The sequence below is a fragment of the Chaetodon auriga genome, chromosome 21 (assembly GCF_051107435.1).
Source record: "Chaetodon auriga isolate fChaAug3 chromosome 21, fChaAug3.hap1, whole genome shotgun sequence".
Taxonomy (NCBI): Eukaryota; Metazoa; Chordata; class Actinopteri; order Chaetodontiformes; family Chaetodontidae; genus Chaetodon; species Chaetodon auriga.
In genome coordinates, this window is record NC_135094.1 from 17,493,851 (window position 1) to 17,506,506 (window position 12,656).

The 12,656-nt window shown below is 44.4% G+C and overlaps 1 protein-coding gene across 2 annotated transcripts in view; it reads left to right on the plus strand.

Moving 5' to 3' along the window:
- znf438 (zinc finger protein 438) overlaps positions 1 to 3,782 on the plus strand; it is a 56,315-nt gene extending 52,533 nt beyond the window's left edge. For both annotated transcript variants that reach the window (XM_076761618.1, XM_076761617.1), the window contains exon 4: positions 110 to 3,782. In XM_076761618.1, the coding sequence (XP_076617733.1) occupies positions 110 to 707 (598 nt within the window). In that variant the 3' untranslated portion in view covers positions 708 to 3,782. The remainder of the gene's footprint in view (positions 1 to 109) is intronic.
- Positions 3,783 to 12,656: the final 8,874 nt, after the last annotated feature.

Genomic DNA, 12,656 nt, shown 5'->3' on the forward strand with positions numbered 1-12,656 from the left:
GTATAGATTAAGTGGTTTAAGCCACTAATCAATTGCCTGACTAGGTAGCTTTTTCCAAACAGTAAAAACAAAGTTATAAATAAGCATTACTCTTTCTTTTCCTCACCAGGGCCAACTCCTCAGAGCTGTCAGATGAGCAGGATCGTGAAGACCCTGTGGAGCTGCAGATTAAATGCGGCCGCTGCCAGGCCATCACTCCAACTTTTGCCGACATGAAGATGCACTTGCTGTATGTGCATGGGGAGGAGGTCCAGGTACGACTTCATGATGGCCAAAATCCCCGGGGTGGCCGCGAGGCTGAGAATGAGCTGGTAAAACATGCTGCCCACTATTGGTGGCAGCTCAATGAGAAGCGTAACCTGGTCAAGTGCGGTAGCTGCGATGAGGAGTTCCTCTCCTTCTCCAAGCTTAAGAGGCACATCATGTCCCACCACCGTGAAAGGGAGGGGGAGGACAGCGGGAACCTCTCATCACCAGATAGCGGTGGAGGTCTTGGGGTCCTTGCAGCAGGTGCAGCCTTTAACTGTGTGCTTTGCAGCGAGGTGTTGGACACTAAAGAGAGAGTTATGGAGCACTGGAGGAGTCGCCACCACTGTGAGCAGCCCAACCTGTTGTGGGACGCCCTGAGCTCGTACTCTGGCCAGGAAGAGGGTGAGGCGGATGAGGATTTGGACACACCTGCTCCAAGCCCACACTATCCAGCCTAGCCCTTACATGGGCGTGGAGCCCTTCACTGTGGCTCCTCCTCATACACACTCAGTCCTAATAATCAGCAGCACAGGGATGGAGAGTTTCTCTTATGTTCTCTAGCACTAGTTTCATCTTTCACCAGTTGAAGCATTTGATGTGGTCCAAAAGAAAAAACAAGGAAAAAGAACATCAAGCCAATGGTGAAAATTGATCTTTGTGTTACAATTCATAAGGTATATTCTCTCATGGTCAGAGAATCCAGTTTTATAGAAAATATTATTTTTCATGTTGTTACTTTCATTGCACTGTTCTGTTTTTGGACTTCATTTTGTTTGGAGGTATGTATTTAATATCCTGTTGGATTTTTTTCTACATCTTATTTAAATGTTATTAAAAGGGTAATTTATAACCCAGCTGACACAGTAAAACTGTTAAAAGGTCATTTCACTCAAACACTTACCTCTTGTGATATCTAGCCATGCAGATCGTTTTGGGTTTATGTGGTCAGTTTTTGAAATATCTGCGCTGAGATTTCTGCCCCCACCCCAATGAAAAATTACGTTTTAAAAGTTTAACAACATCTAGCAGTGCCCCTGTTATTCTATGGATTATCCAGAGGACAGGTCATAAGGGAGGGAGTGATGAGCCAAATTTCAACCCGGAAACATTCCAGTTCATGGCCGCTGTCTTAACCCCTGAGAAGGGGTGGGCGCTATACTGGTTTCATCACTGTCACCAGTGTCATGTTCATAGATTTTGCAATACCGTCATTACTGTGATAAAAGTTTTGCCATATTAAATATAATGAGCGTTATTGTGTGCTTTAACAGCAACTCTTTTAACATGAAGATGTGGAAGGTAACATTACGAGCAACCACAGCAGTTTCTCTGTTGTTGGTTGCAAGAACCAACACAAAAGTCTTCATCTACTCCCATCAACCGAGGAAGTGATTAACAACAACTGAAAAACTCTTAGGCTATATGTATGCACTCATTATTTTACTTAACACTACCTTGAGGGCCAATACAAAGTAAGATTCACTTCAGAGCTGAAGCTCAAGGATGAATCGTCCCCATCTTCAAACTTAGAACCCGGCAGTTTTGCCATGTTTATGTTGCTTTACTGTTTTCTTTGCTGGTTGGCCTGTTGAATTTGACATTGGCACATTTTGCAGCTAATGTGGCTAGTAGCATCTATTGTAGACCCACACGCTGAAGCATTGTTGCCGTATTTAATATGAAGTGAGAACTGCGTGAATGTAAAGCCTCTTTTAAAGGCAGTGAAATGAGTAGTAGGTTGAATGTTGCAAATTTATTTCTTTTACCCCTACTCTTAAGCACAGAGGCTCCACAACTTTTTTTCTTGAAAAACAAATGCCATTGATCTGCACTTTACGGAGCACACTGTTCTTGTTTAATATTGTGCGCACCACAAGCAAAATTCCTTTCAGCTCCATTTCATAGTGGTAAAGGTAGAAATCTCAATGATGAAATCTTGACTGAAATGACCAAATCTGCATGGCTATATACCACTATTTACCATGGGAAAGTGAGAAAATATGTTCTTCAATTTGTGTGGACTGACCCTTTCCAGTACTGAGAAATGTAAATCTCATAACAAGGGCACACTGTCTACTATCACACTGGCTGACAATTTATCTAATAGCCTTGGATTATTACATGTTACAAGAAATCAGTATGTGAACACAAATATGTGATGAAATATTGCTCCTGTAATAGAATATTAATATTTTCAGATTTTCATGACTTGAACTTTGAAAGTCTGATTAAGGGCAGTATTAGGGTCCTCTGTGAAACCTGGACCCGTGAAGGAACACTTTCCTAACCAGCACCCAAGTGACATCCTTGTGGCCTTCTGAGAAAATCGGTGTTCATGCGTAATGTGGCTTATCGTCAGTGTGGTCCTCTGTAGGCCAAGTTCTATCTCTTTGACTTGTTGATTAATGCCTATATGTGTATTCTGTGATATGCCAAGGGTCTTTTCACACTAGTGATTGTAGAAGTGAGTTTTGCATTTAAGCAGTTTAACCACTGACAGAATACCTTTTGTTGACTTAGTAAATACGCGAAGGAAACCATCAAATTGCCTACCTGTTGTTGCCAGCTCATGTACGCACCTGTGGAATTGTGTGCACCCAGACTCTATTATTAGAGTTAATATAAACTGTTGTCAAGTCCAGAAAAATATGCTATTTTATACTCTAGATTAATACAGAGGTCTTTTAGTATTTACGCTCATTGTTGGTCCTCGAGGAACCAGCACTGAGACACTTGTTATGTTTGCTTCTTCTAATTTGGGCGATGCCTAATGTCTTGTTTCTTGATGGGGAGGCTACATTACTACATGGCGGGTAGCTCTGCTAACATTTGTCTGTGGTTATCTTTCATATGGAGAAAAAAAAAAAACATCACAGGGTCAAGTGAATGTACCTGAATGTTTTAAAAACCCTACCAAAAGTATATGTATGCTATATAGACTAATTCTATAGATAGAATATATAGATATATTGAGAAAATATATATATATTTACATAGAGTAACTAGTGAATCAGCTGCTTCATCCTGTCACAGTGGAGGAAGGAAACAAGATGAATATATCGTTGCCAAAACTGGCAAACAAACAAACAAACAAACCAACAAAAGCCATGTAGAGCTGTCCTTAAGTTTCTGACACAAAACATAGGGCTTTGCATGAAGGGCAAAGCACTGATGTGCACCGAGCGGGTAAATTATACCGGACTACAGTTCATTGACTGCCATGTTCAGGTGTTCATCAGTGAACTGTCCTTTGTTTTCAAGCCCTCAACACAAACCAGGAAGTGACAGAATTAAGGGTCAGACTCTTCTTTCCTCAGATGAGAAACAAACATGACTGTCAGCACAAGTCAGAAAGTGAAAAAAAATCCCACAGTTGGTGATATAATGTGTTTGGCTCACTTAATATGTTAACTGTGTCCAAAAAAAAAAAAAAAAGTAAAGAAAAAAAAAGACTGAAACTGTTTGTGCTTGTGACTGTTTGTGTACCTGAAGAATCTGATGTTTATGAAAATAAAGATATGCTTTGTTGAGGACTTTGTGACTGCTGTGCTGTCTTAGAACAGAGACACTCAAATATCAGTCTTAGAAGGCCATTAAGCATGTTTCCACAGCGTTATGGGTCCAGGAAAAGGTGGATATTTAAGGCATGCTAACAGGATGTAAAGCATGTATGATGTCCACCATGTTCACCATCTTAGTTTAGCATATTAGCATGCTAACATCTGCTAATTAGCGTTGACAGTGAGTCCAGCTGAGGCTGATGGGAATGTCATTTTTCCCGGTATTTGGTCATGAAATATTGGACAAATGATGGCACTAAAAAGGGAAAGCTGCAAGAAACCCTCACATTTCAAAAGCTGGAACTAGAAAATGTTTGATAAATAAATTACTAGAACAAATAGCAGCCTATGAATCTTTTCAGTTCGAGTAAGAAGCAGAAATAAAGAATAAAGCCGTCCACGTACACACTTAATACCCTGCAGATGTGACTGCTACACCCACTGTAGCAAACACAGCACACTGAGCGCAGCGCTGAGGCAGACAGGAAGGCAGCGTCACTGTGTATTTATCAGATGAGACTGAATGAATGGGATTAATTGATGTTTCACTCCGGAAAGGTGTGCAAGTGTGCAGCATATAAGGGTCAAGCAAAGTGGGTTAGCCCAAAGGCTTTAAGAGCCTATATATGCCTTACCTCTGTGCTCCCCCACCAACAGACCTCCCATCTGTCTGCCTCAGCATAATCAAACCTACAGATACGTGTACAAACGTTCCACCCTTTGGTTTTAATGCACATCAATATGTCTCCTTTACAATGTTTTAAATAGAACACACATGATCCACTCTACAAAAACTGGCCTTAAAATGCAACATGATCGTTGGTTGGAGACAGAGAAAGGTAAGGTTTGCATGTTCTGAGAGGAACATTAAAACAATAGCTGTCTGCTTGTGACGGCTTCATATTTAATGAAGGGGGATGACAGTGGTGCTGGTCTCCATTTTTCCCTCTGCTTGTCTTTTTTCTGCTTTGCAAAATGCATTTGGAAAAAACACACTAAACCACTCTTATCAAATTCACCGACAACAGGGACAAACATTTGAAGGACCATGTTAGAGAATGCTTTTTCTTTTAGTAGTTGATGTCACAGCCAAATGCTCTCTCCTCTGCCGCAGGCCCAGCCCTGGTAGTCATTGCCACGCCAGTGTGGAATGCAGGTCCACAGCTCTAATTGATTTGGAGGCACATGACCCTGTATCAAAGGTCAAAGGGCACTGCTGGTGTGATTTCTGCTGCTACTCAAACAGCCAAACGGCGAGAGAACAACTCCCTGACACAGAGCAACCTCAGCTACGTTTACGACAACTCCTCAAGTTCTTCAAACTCTTTATGAGGACTCAAAGGTTTCAAATGAGACTGACTCAACTTCAGGTGGCTTTCAGCTCCGGTGGAACACAGATAAAGCTGCGACATCAGTACATATCGGGGCCCAATCTAGCGTCGCCATCGCACCACATCGCAGGCGCAGATAAAAAGGAAAGCGCTATACGGTGATGCATATTTCCCTTTAATCAGAGCTAACATGTACCACAGCCGTCACACTGCACTCCTACCTCACTGTGGCTCTCAGGGGGACAGGGGAGATCAAAGCCACCCCCCCGCTTGTACATGATCAGTGGGAAAGAAGGAGAACTGGGGGCTGCTCTCTTTCTTTTTCCTCTTGTTCTTTCTTTCTTTGGGTCTCTGAGCTGCACCCTCTTCAACACATCCGTGGCCCTGGAAGTGTTGAGATTGGGTAAGAAAAGTGAGGGACAAACAGTTGCGCTGCTTTTTTCTTATTCTCGTTCAGAGAGAGATGTCGGACTTGTTGATCTATGCCAGATGAAAATGTACTCGCTCAGTGTGTATACCCGTTTGGCTTCTGAGCGTGTTGTCTCTCTTTCATTTGACCCTGATGCACAGACCCAGCAGGGAGGAAACAAGACCGCTAAACAACATGCAGGGAGACGTGGAATAACAAAACTGGCGTCACTGGAAGAATGCCGGGGGAGATTTATAGGACAGTAAAAATGTGACCCACACTGACCACAGATGTTCTCGAGAACAACTTAGGTGGGGTGTAATGTGAGCGCAACATGCAATCTTTGGGCTGACGGAAGCTCCACTCCCACCTTCTCACATCTCACTGTTGATGCTCTGTTGCCAGTCTGTCTTAATACGCTAACATCTGTGAAGCCGCTGTCGGCACGTGCAACATGTTGGTGATACGTGTGCACATTCATCAAAGTGATTCTATGGTTTCATCAAAGATTTATAAACCCTCCTGGATGTCGGGACTTAGATGTACAAATCGGTAATCCCACATCTATGAACTCTCCCTCCATCGCTCTCTCGATCTGGAGATGTGATCCGCCCTTCCCTTCCCTGCTGCCTCTCGGTCTCAGGTTTCAAAGCGTCCCATCTCTCCTCACCCTCCCAGATTAGTCATCTAATGAGCAGCAGGGCTGATCAGGTGAATAATTGATGACGGGCGGCTGGAGAAAGGCATCGATCCGAGCAGGGCTGTGGCTCTAAATGGAGCAGGGAAGGAGACACCTCAGGAGGATAAGCAGGCGCAGGTACATCACTGCAACACTCTGTGCTGGATGGGCTGATTGGGATTCAGATTCAGTGCCTGTGTCAGTTTCATGAAGAGGAAAAGGATAAAGAGCCACTGCTGGAGGATGTGGGCCTCTTCGATTTGTCTCAAAAACAAGCATCAAGATCCCCAGATGATGGAGCTTTGCTTCACCACATTATCCAATAATGTCAGTCAAATGTTGAAATAGGTTTAGATGCAGTTTGGCGATAATAATTTAATAAATCCATAATCTTCCAAGGGACCAAAGTCTGAGAATATACTTAACATATGCATAGACAAGCTCTCTTTTCTCATATTTTTGATGGCTCATCCTGGACTTGGGGGCATATGCTTAGATGTATCCAGTGAGATGCGATTTGGGGGGGGGACTTATCCCACCCATCATGTAAAACCGCAACTGATAGCTTGTGGGTAGGTGATATGTGCTTGGATGTCAGCTAGCAAAAACTTGTTGACATTTACAGAGAATGTGCTTGAAGTCCCATTTTTTAATTCCTCCCTCTTCCCTGTCTTCCTCCTGATTGGACGAACTTCCGAGTGGCAGCCAGTGGTGTGTGATTGCTCTGTATTTGCTAGACCTCGCCCACTTTTGAGTCATCCAATGAAATCTAAACAAATTGTTTTAAATAACTCTGGTAATTACCCTGTACTCATATATTCCATTTAGCTCAGAAGTACTGTACGTCACATTACAGAGACTGAAGACAGTCTAAGTGCTGATTCAAAAGTAAATCCACTCAGGGACAGGTTGGGTCAAACATTTGACATTTGACATTTTGACATTTTGACACTACACCACCAACAATTTGTCGTTATGTTAAATGTCAGTGTATGTCAGTGAGTGGCAGGGATAGTTGGATGGTAAACTGAGCCCCCTTAAGACTAAAAATGAAGGTCAGACTTTGAACAACTCGCTGGTTCACATCAAGTACCTTAACTAAATACATACTGAATCTTTCTCTCCTGCTCCATTCCCAGTCTGGATCCAATAGTCCCATGCTCTTCAGCATGAGAGACGACTGCACAGTTACCCAAGCCAAATCAAAAAATATGCTTTGGATTTGTAGGAGACATTATTTTTGCCAAAGGAGCAAGTTTAACCAACTGCTTTAACTTCATACATTCCAGCAAGACCTGACATGGAATGATGGACAGCTCAAAGAGTATCGAAGAGGTCTCCACCCTCCTTCCATCTCTCCTGCTTTAGAAATAGAAGATTTTTCACTCCAAGACTGGCCACGTAAATACTGAGACTATGTGGACTTCAAGACAAGCTTCCTATGTGTTGGGAAAAGTAAGCAGTCGAAGGGTCGAAATTGTTGACAAATGCGTTTTATTTCAGCCTCCAGCCCAGCATGCACTTCATTCATTCCTGTACAGGGAGAGCAACAGATCTGATCACTCCGTGTGTATGTGGGACACTTTATTCTAACAACATGGAGCTGATGGACAGTATGTTGGTGACATTGCTCCGAGTGAGCCTGTCTCTCCTCTACCACGTTGCTTCAATGGGGAATCCGCTACGGGGTGCTGCTCATTGCCTTTTGGTCCAGATGGTCAAGAGCTCCCAGTGTTCAGCGGGGAAGGCGCCGTTCGCCCAGGGGGACTCCTGCCATCTGTTCCAATCCTCTCCTCTCTTCTCATATAACTCCCTGAGCCTCCATCCGCTCAATGTAAGGGCTCGGATCTGCCAGGATAAAGGCCTGAATCTGCCCCATCCCGCGTTTCTCCTTGACTGATGAGTAAATAAAATCAAGAACAACTCACCTTCAGATCGAAACATCGGCACAAGCGTACCAGGAGCTGATGAAAATGAGCAGAAAAAGTTGTCTGCATGCTGTCATGATGGGCCTATTTTACCCCTATCTTGTCCTCATTCTTTGCTCTCACATCAGCTTCTATTTCTGCTACCGGTGTGTGTGGTAGCATACTGTATGAGTGTGTGTGTGGGTGTCCGGCAGAATTCAAACGAGACAGAGAGCATCTTTCTGGAGTCATCTTAGCTCCAGGGAATGTGGCGAGATAACCGGATGCTAATGCCGCTCTTCGCCTTTGGGGAATTATGTCTGCCTGAGCAGTAACCTACATTTACTGAGCAGTCTTACACATAAGGTTAATGAATCAGGCCTGCTGGAGGACGAATGGACCCTGAATATGAGTATACAGGCACAGATATAATAGTCATCAATACAATCATACTGCTCACACACACGCACACACACACACACAAACAAACAAGGTTTCTGTTTGCTGTAGTGCAAAAGCTAACAAGGTTAGCAAGTAAGCAGGCATCTGAATCTGTAATTTATTTATTTAGTCTGGCTCCAGGGAGCCGTGGGCGTGGGCTAATAAGAGGATGAGGGTTCTTCTGCACAGGATTGTGTGCAAGTGTGTCTGTGTGTGCAAGAGAAAGAGAAAGAGAGGTTTTGATTTAAAAGCCGGAGCCTCATCCACCCATTGTTTCTTGTCACCCCCACCTGCAATTAAGACAAGAAAGAGACAAGTGGGGAAATTCTTGTCACTGATTTGATAGGTTAATTAGCTCATGCATATGTAATGTCATATGCAGTTAACTACAGATTGACTAGATCAACGGGGGCGGCCCGGATTCAGTACATTTTGTCCAAAGCCTGATGGGAAGGGGATGTGTTGGATTACATGGTAAGTGAGTTGAGTATGAGTGCGTGCATGTGTGTGTGTGTGTGTGTGTGTGTGTGTGTGTGAGAGAGAGAGAGAGAGAGAGAGAGATATGCTCCACACCTCCACCTCCATCCCTGTCTCATCCCCTGTCCCTTCCCCCACAGCAGTGACTCTGGCTGGGATCCGCTCACCGTCTCCCCCCTGGGGAAGACCGCCATCCGACTCGGGTCGTCAGAATCAATTATACTCATCCCCTTTTCTCCTCGGCAGCGTTTACATGAGTCACATTTTTCAGACCCCGTCTCAAGCCTCCACTTTCCTTCGTTCCTTCCCTTCTTGCTTCACAACACACCTCCCCATCTTTCCCCACCACCCTGAGGCCCCCCTGTCAGAACCCAGGAATAATTCCTCTCCTTTTCCGACGTTTTCGGGAGGAAAACGGCACGAGGTGATAAATCTGTGGCGATGTACTGTAGAAAAAAATTAAATGGAGGAGAAGAGAAGGAAAGCCGGGAGGCTGAGCGCTGCTGCCTGTCTGCTCAGCACAGCAGAAAAAAAGAACAGTCCATCCCAAAAGGATGAAGATGGAGGGATTGAAAAGAGGAGTGGTGGGGTGAAACGGGACAGTAAAAGAGAGTTACTCACCTTGGGCTCTGAATGCATGATCTTGAAGGCAGCTGAGTTTGCTCACAGGATATCAGACAGCTGGAAGCCTTCAACTCTCCTCCTGAGCCAGAGCTATAAAAACATCTTTCAACATAAATGCAAAGCAGAATCACCTTAGACCTGCAATGCTCAGCTGTTGAAATAAATGCTCAGGTATCACAGATCTTATTGAGAAGAAAACAATAGATCTATGACCTAGGGCTGATATGTGGGAGGGTTCGTGCCCATCAAGATAATCAATACCATGTTATTCGCTAGAGTACAGCCAAGGAGAGGTTCTGGAGCTCCCAGCGTTTCTCATATTTATTGCCTGAGTGATTTTAACAGCTCATACACCATGGGCAGGGGGAGGAGGGATTGGATACAGTACCAACTGTACCGGGCTTCCACAGGCACCACGAAAATACTTAGGAAGCAAACCTGGAGTGTTTACCTGCCCCGATGAGTAACAGAAAATACAAACAATGCAGGGCGTAATTGGCATTGATGCACTTTAAAAGCCCTCCTCCTCCTCCCCTGCAAACACCTGCAGCCCATGAAGCCGGGCGGCCCCCTGGGAAATCACACATTAGCATTTAGCCGTTTCATCTGCTGCACTAATCAGAGCCAAACGTTTCAATAATACAACACAAGAGCAGTTACGCAACGCAAAGAAAGGGGTGAGAGAGAGAAAAAGAGCACTCAGTGAAAAGGTATTTCCAGAGGTTGCGAAGCATTTGGCGCCTGCGCTAAATGGTTGGATGGATCTGGGTGGAGTAGAGGGTGAGCCAGTGACCTCGACTGACCTGCCAATTGTTTTCCGTGTGACTACAGCGAGTTGAAATGTGTGAAATTTACCCACTAGCCCAGCAGCTCCTAAAATGACTTTGTTATACAGTCTGCTGGCAAACTATTGGCTCTGTTAGGCTGCAGTCAGGTAACGTGGGGCTTTGAGCTAAATGTGAAGCGTGCTAACATGCCCACAGTGGTGATGTTAGCATAACATCTGAGTTTATAATATGCTAACAATCAATGCTAAAGGTCAGCTGAGGCTGACTTCGGTATTCGGTGAACCAAAGAACATAAGAAATCAAAACTTTGACCAGATGATGGCACTGGATGAAAAGTTATGGGCTCGCCAAACTTACTAAAATTCACCCGCAGAGGAACATGAATGAATAAATTTCATGGCAATCCATCCAATAGTTGTAGAGATATTTCACTCAACACTACAAATGTCAGGGGATCACTGAAGGCATTAGGATTCATCGACTGAGAGCCGTGAATGTCTGTACGAACTGTCTGCCAGTCCATGCAGAGCGCTGAGATGTTTCAGTGGCGGCACGAGAGGGAGACATCAGGGGATCACTAGGGTTTGTCCTCTGGGTCCCAAGGATGTTTGCACCAAATGTAATGGCAATTTATTCAGTCGTTAAATGAGTTGTTATGGAGTGGTGGACTGACAGACGGATCTACTGATAGGCTGACACTTCAATCCACAGAGCCATGTTGCCAGCAGGGCTAAAAAAAAAAACAAAACTAAAAAGTCATACTGGCTGTAAAGTTGAAGACACGTGTTTCTGTTCAAATCATACCTGAAATACACTCTGTGACTGTTCTTGCTCACACTAACTGGCAGGTTAGTTCAGCTCGCACCCACTCTGGAACCACCTACCTAACAATTCATCAACTTCATACAGTTCCCCCCTTTAGACGCCAACCTCTCCTGCAGTCTGTGCTCCCTTCCTGGAGCTTGGCAGGCCCTGATCAGCCTCTCTGGCCTGCAGCGAGCAGGAAATGGCCTATTGTTCTGAGATAATGTGAAATATAATGTTCCCCTGCACTCTTGGAAGCATTCTGCCCTGACAGCCTCATCGCTGTGGGCAACAGTAGGCGCCAAGTATATGAGCACCTGCCAAACAGAGACGTCCATCAGTGGTTCGGTGATGCTGGTTTACAGCACAGAGAGGAGAGGGGAATCCCCTGAAGACTTGTGGGAAAACAAGCACCTCTCACACCGCCGTTTCACAAAAACTCACCTCCACCCACTCAATACAACCTGGGAGATTTTCTATCATCTTTTGGAGCACTTGTGAAAATACAACTCGGAGTGCATTCGAGGCGATGCAGAAAGTGAGGGTGCAACTAAGACGCTGAAGGAGAGCTTCTTCATTGTTCCCGCTGGAAAGAACTGGAGTCAAACACTTACATCACCGAAGCGCCTAAGCTCGACAGATTCATTCCCTTAAAATCAGTTCATCAATCCACATGATAAAAGCTGCAGCAGACACGCCAACGAGAATCACAGTTTGTGAATTCACACCCTCGCAGACACATGTAAGAAATTAGGCTGTTTCCAAATGCGACCACACGAGCCGTGTTTCGGAGGGGCCCCGCAGCACATCTCAACAGGACGAGGCCCTGCATTCAGTCAGAAGTTGAAACTCTCATTGATCTTAACAGTCACTGCGGAGCCGCACTCTCCCTGCTGTGGAAACAGTGAAGAAGTTTGTTTATTTGACTGAATCACTAGCCAAAAACTCATAAATATCCCTGGCAACAGTACAGATTAACAAAGCAGTTTGCAGTACAAGAAGAGCGGAGAGCGAGAGAGAGAGAGACCTTCTACGCTTTGTAATGGAAAAAGAGCAATATTTAAAACCTAAATGCCTGCAGGAGTAGGTTTATGAACACGACATGAGTAACTGCAATTTGTCACTCTCCCTTTTTCTGCTCCTCATGAGTATAAAGTCTGTAAGGCTCATGCATTAGCAGGTTATTACTGTCATCTTACCTAAACTTACAACATTAGCTCCTCTGAAGGGTAATTATGGGCCTTGTATTTCAAGTCCTGATGGAATAATAAATGTATCCAAGAAACTTTATTTAGGATTGCAGCTGAACAGCTGGCAGCAGCTAAAAGTTAAAAGGCCTTTTGCTTTTACATGAGGTAGCGTTTCACCTTTTCCCGCACAGCCTATT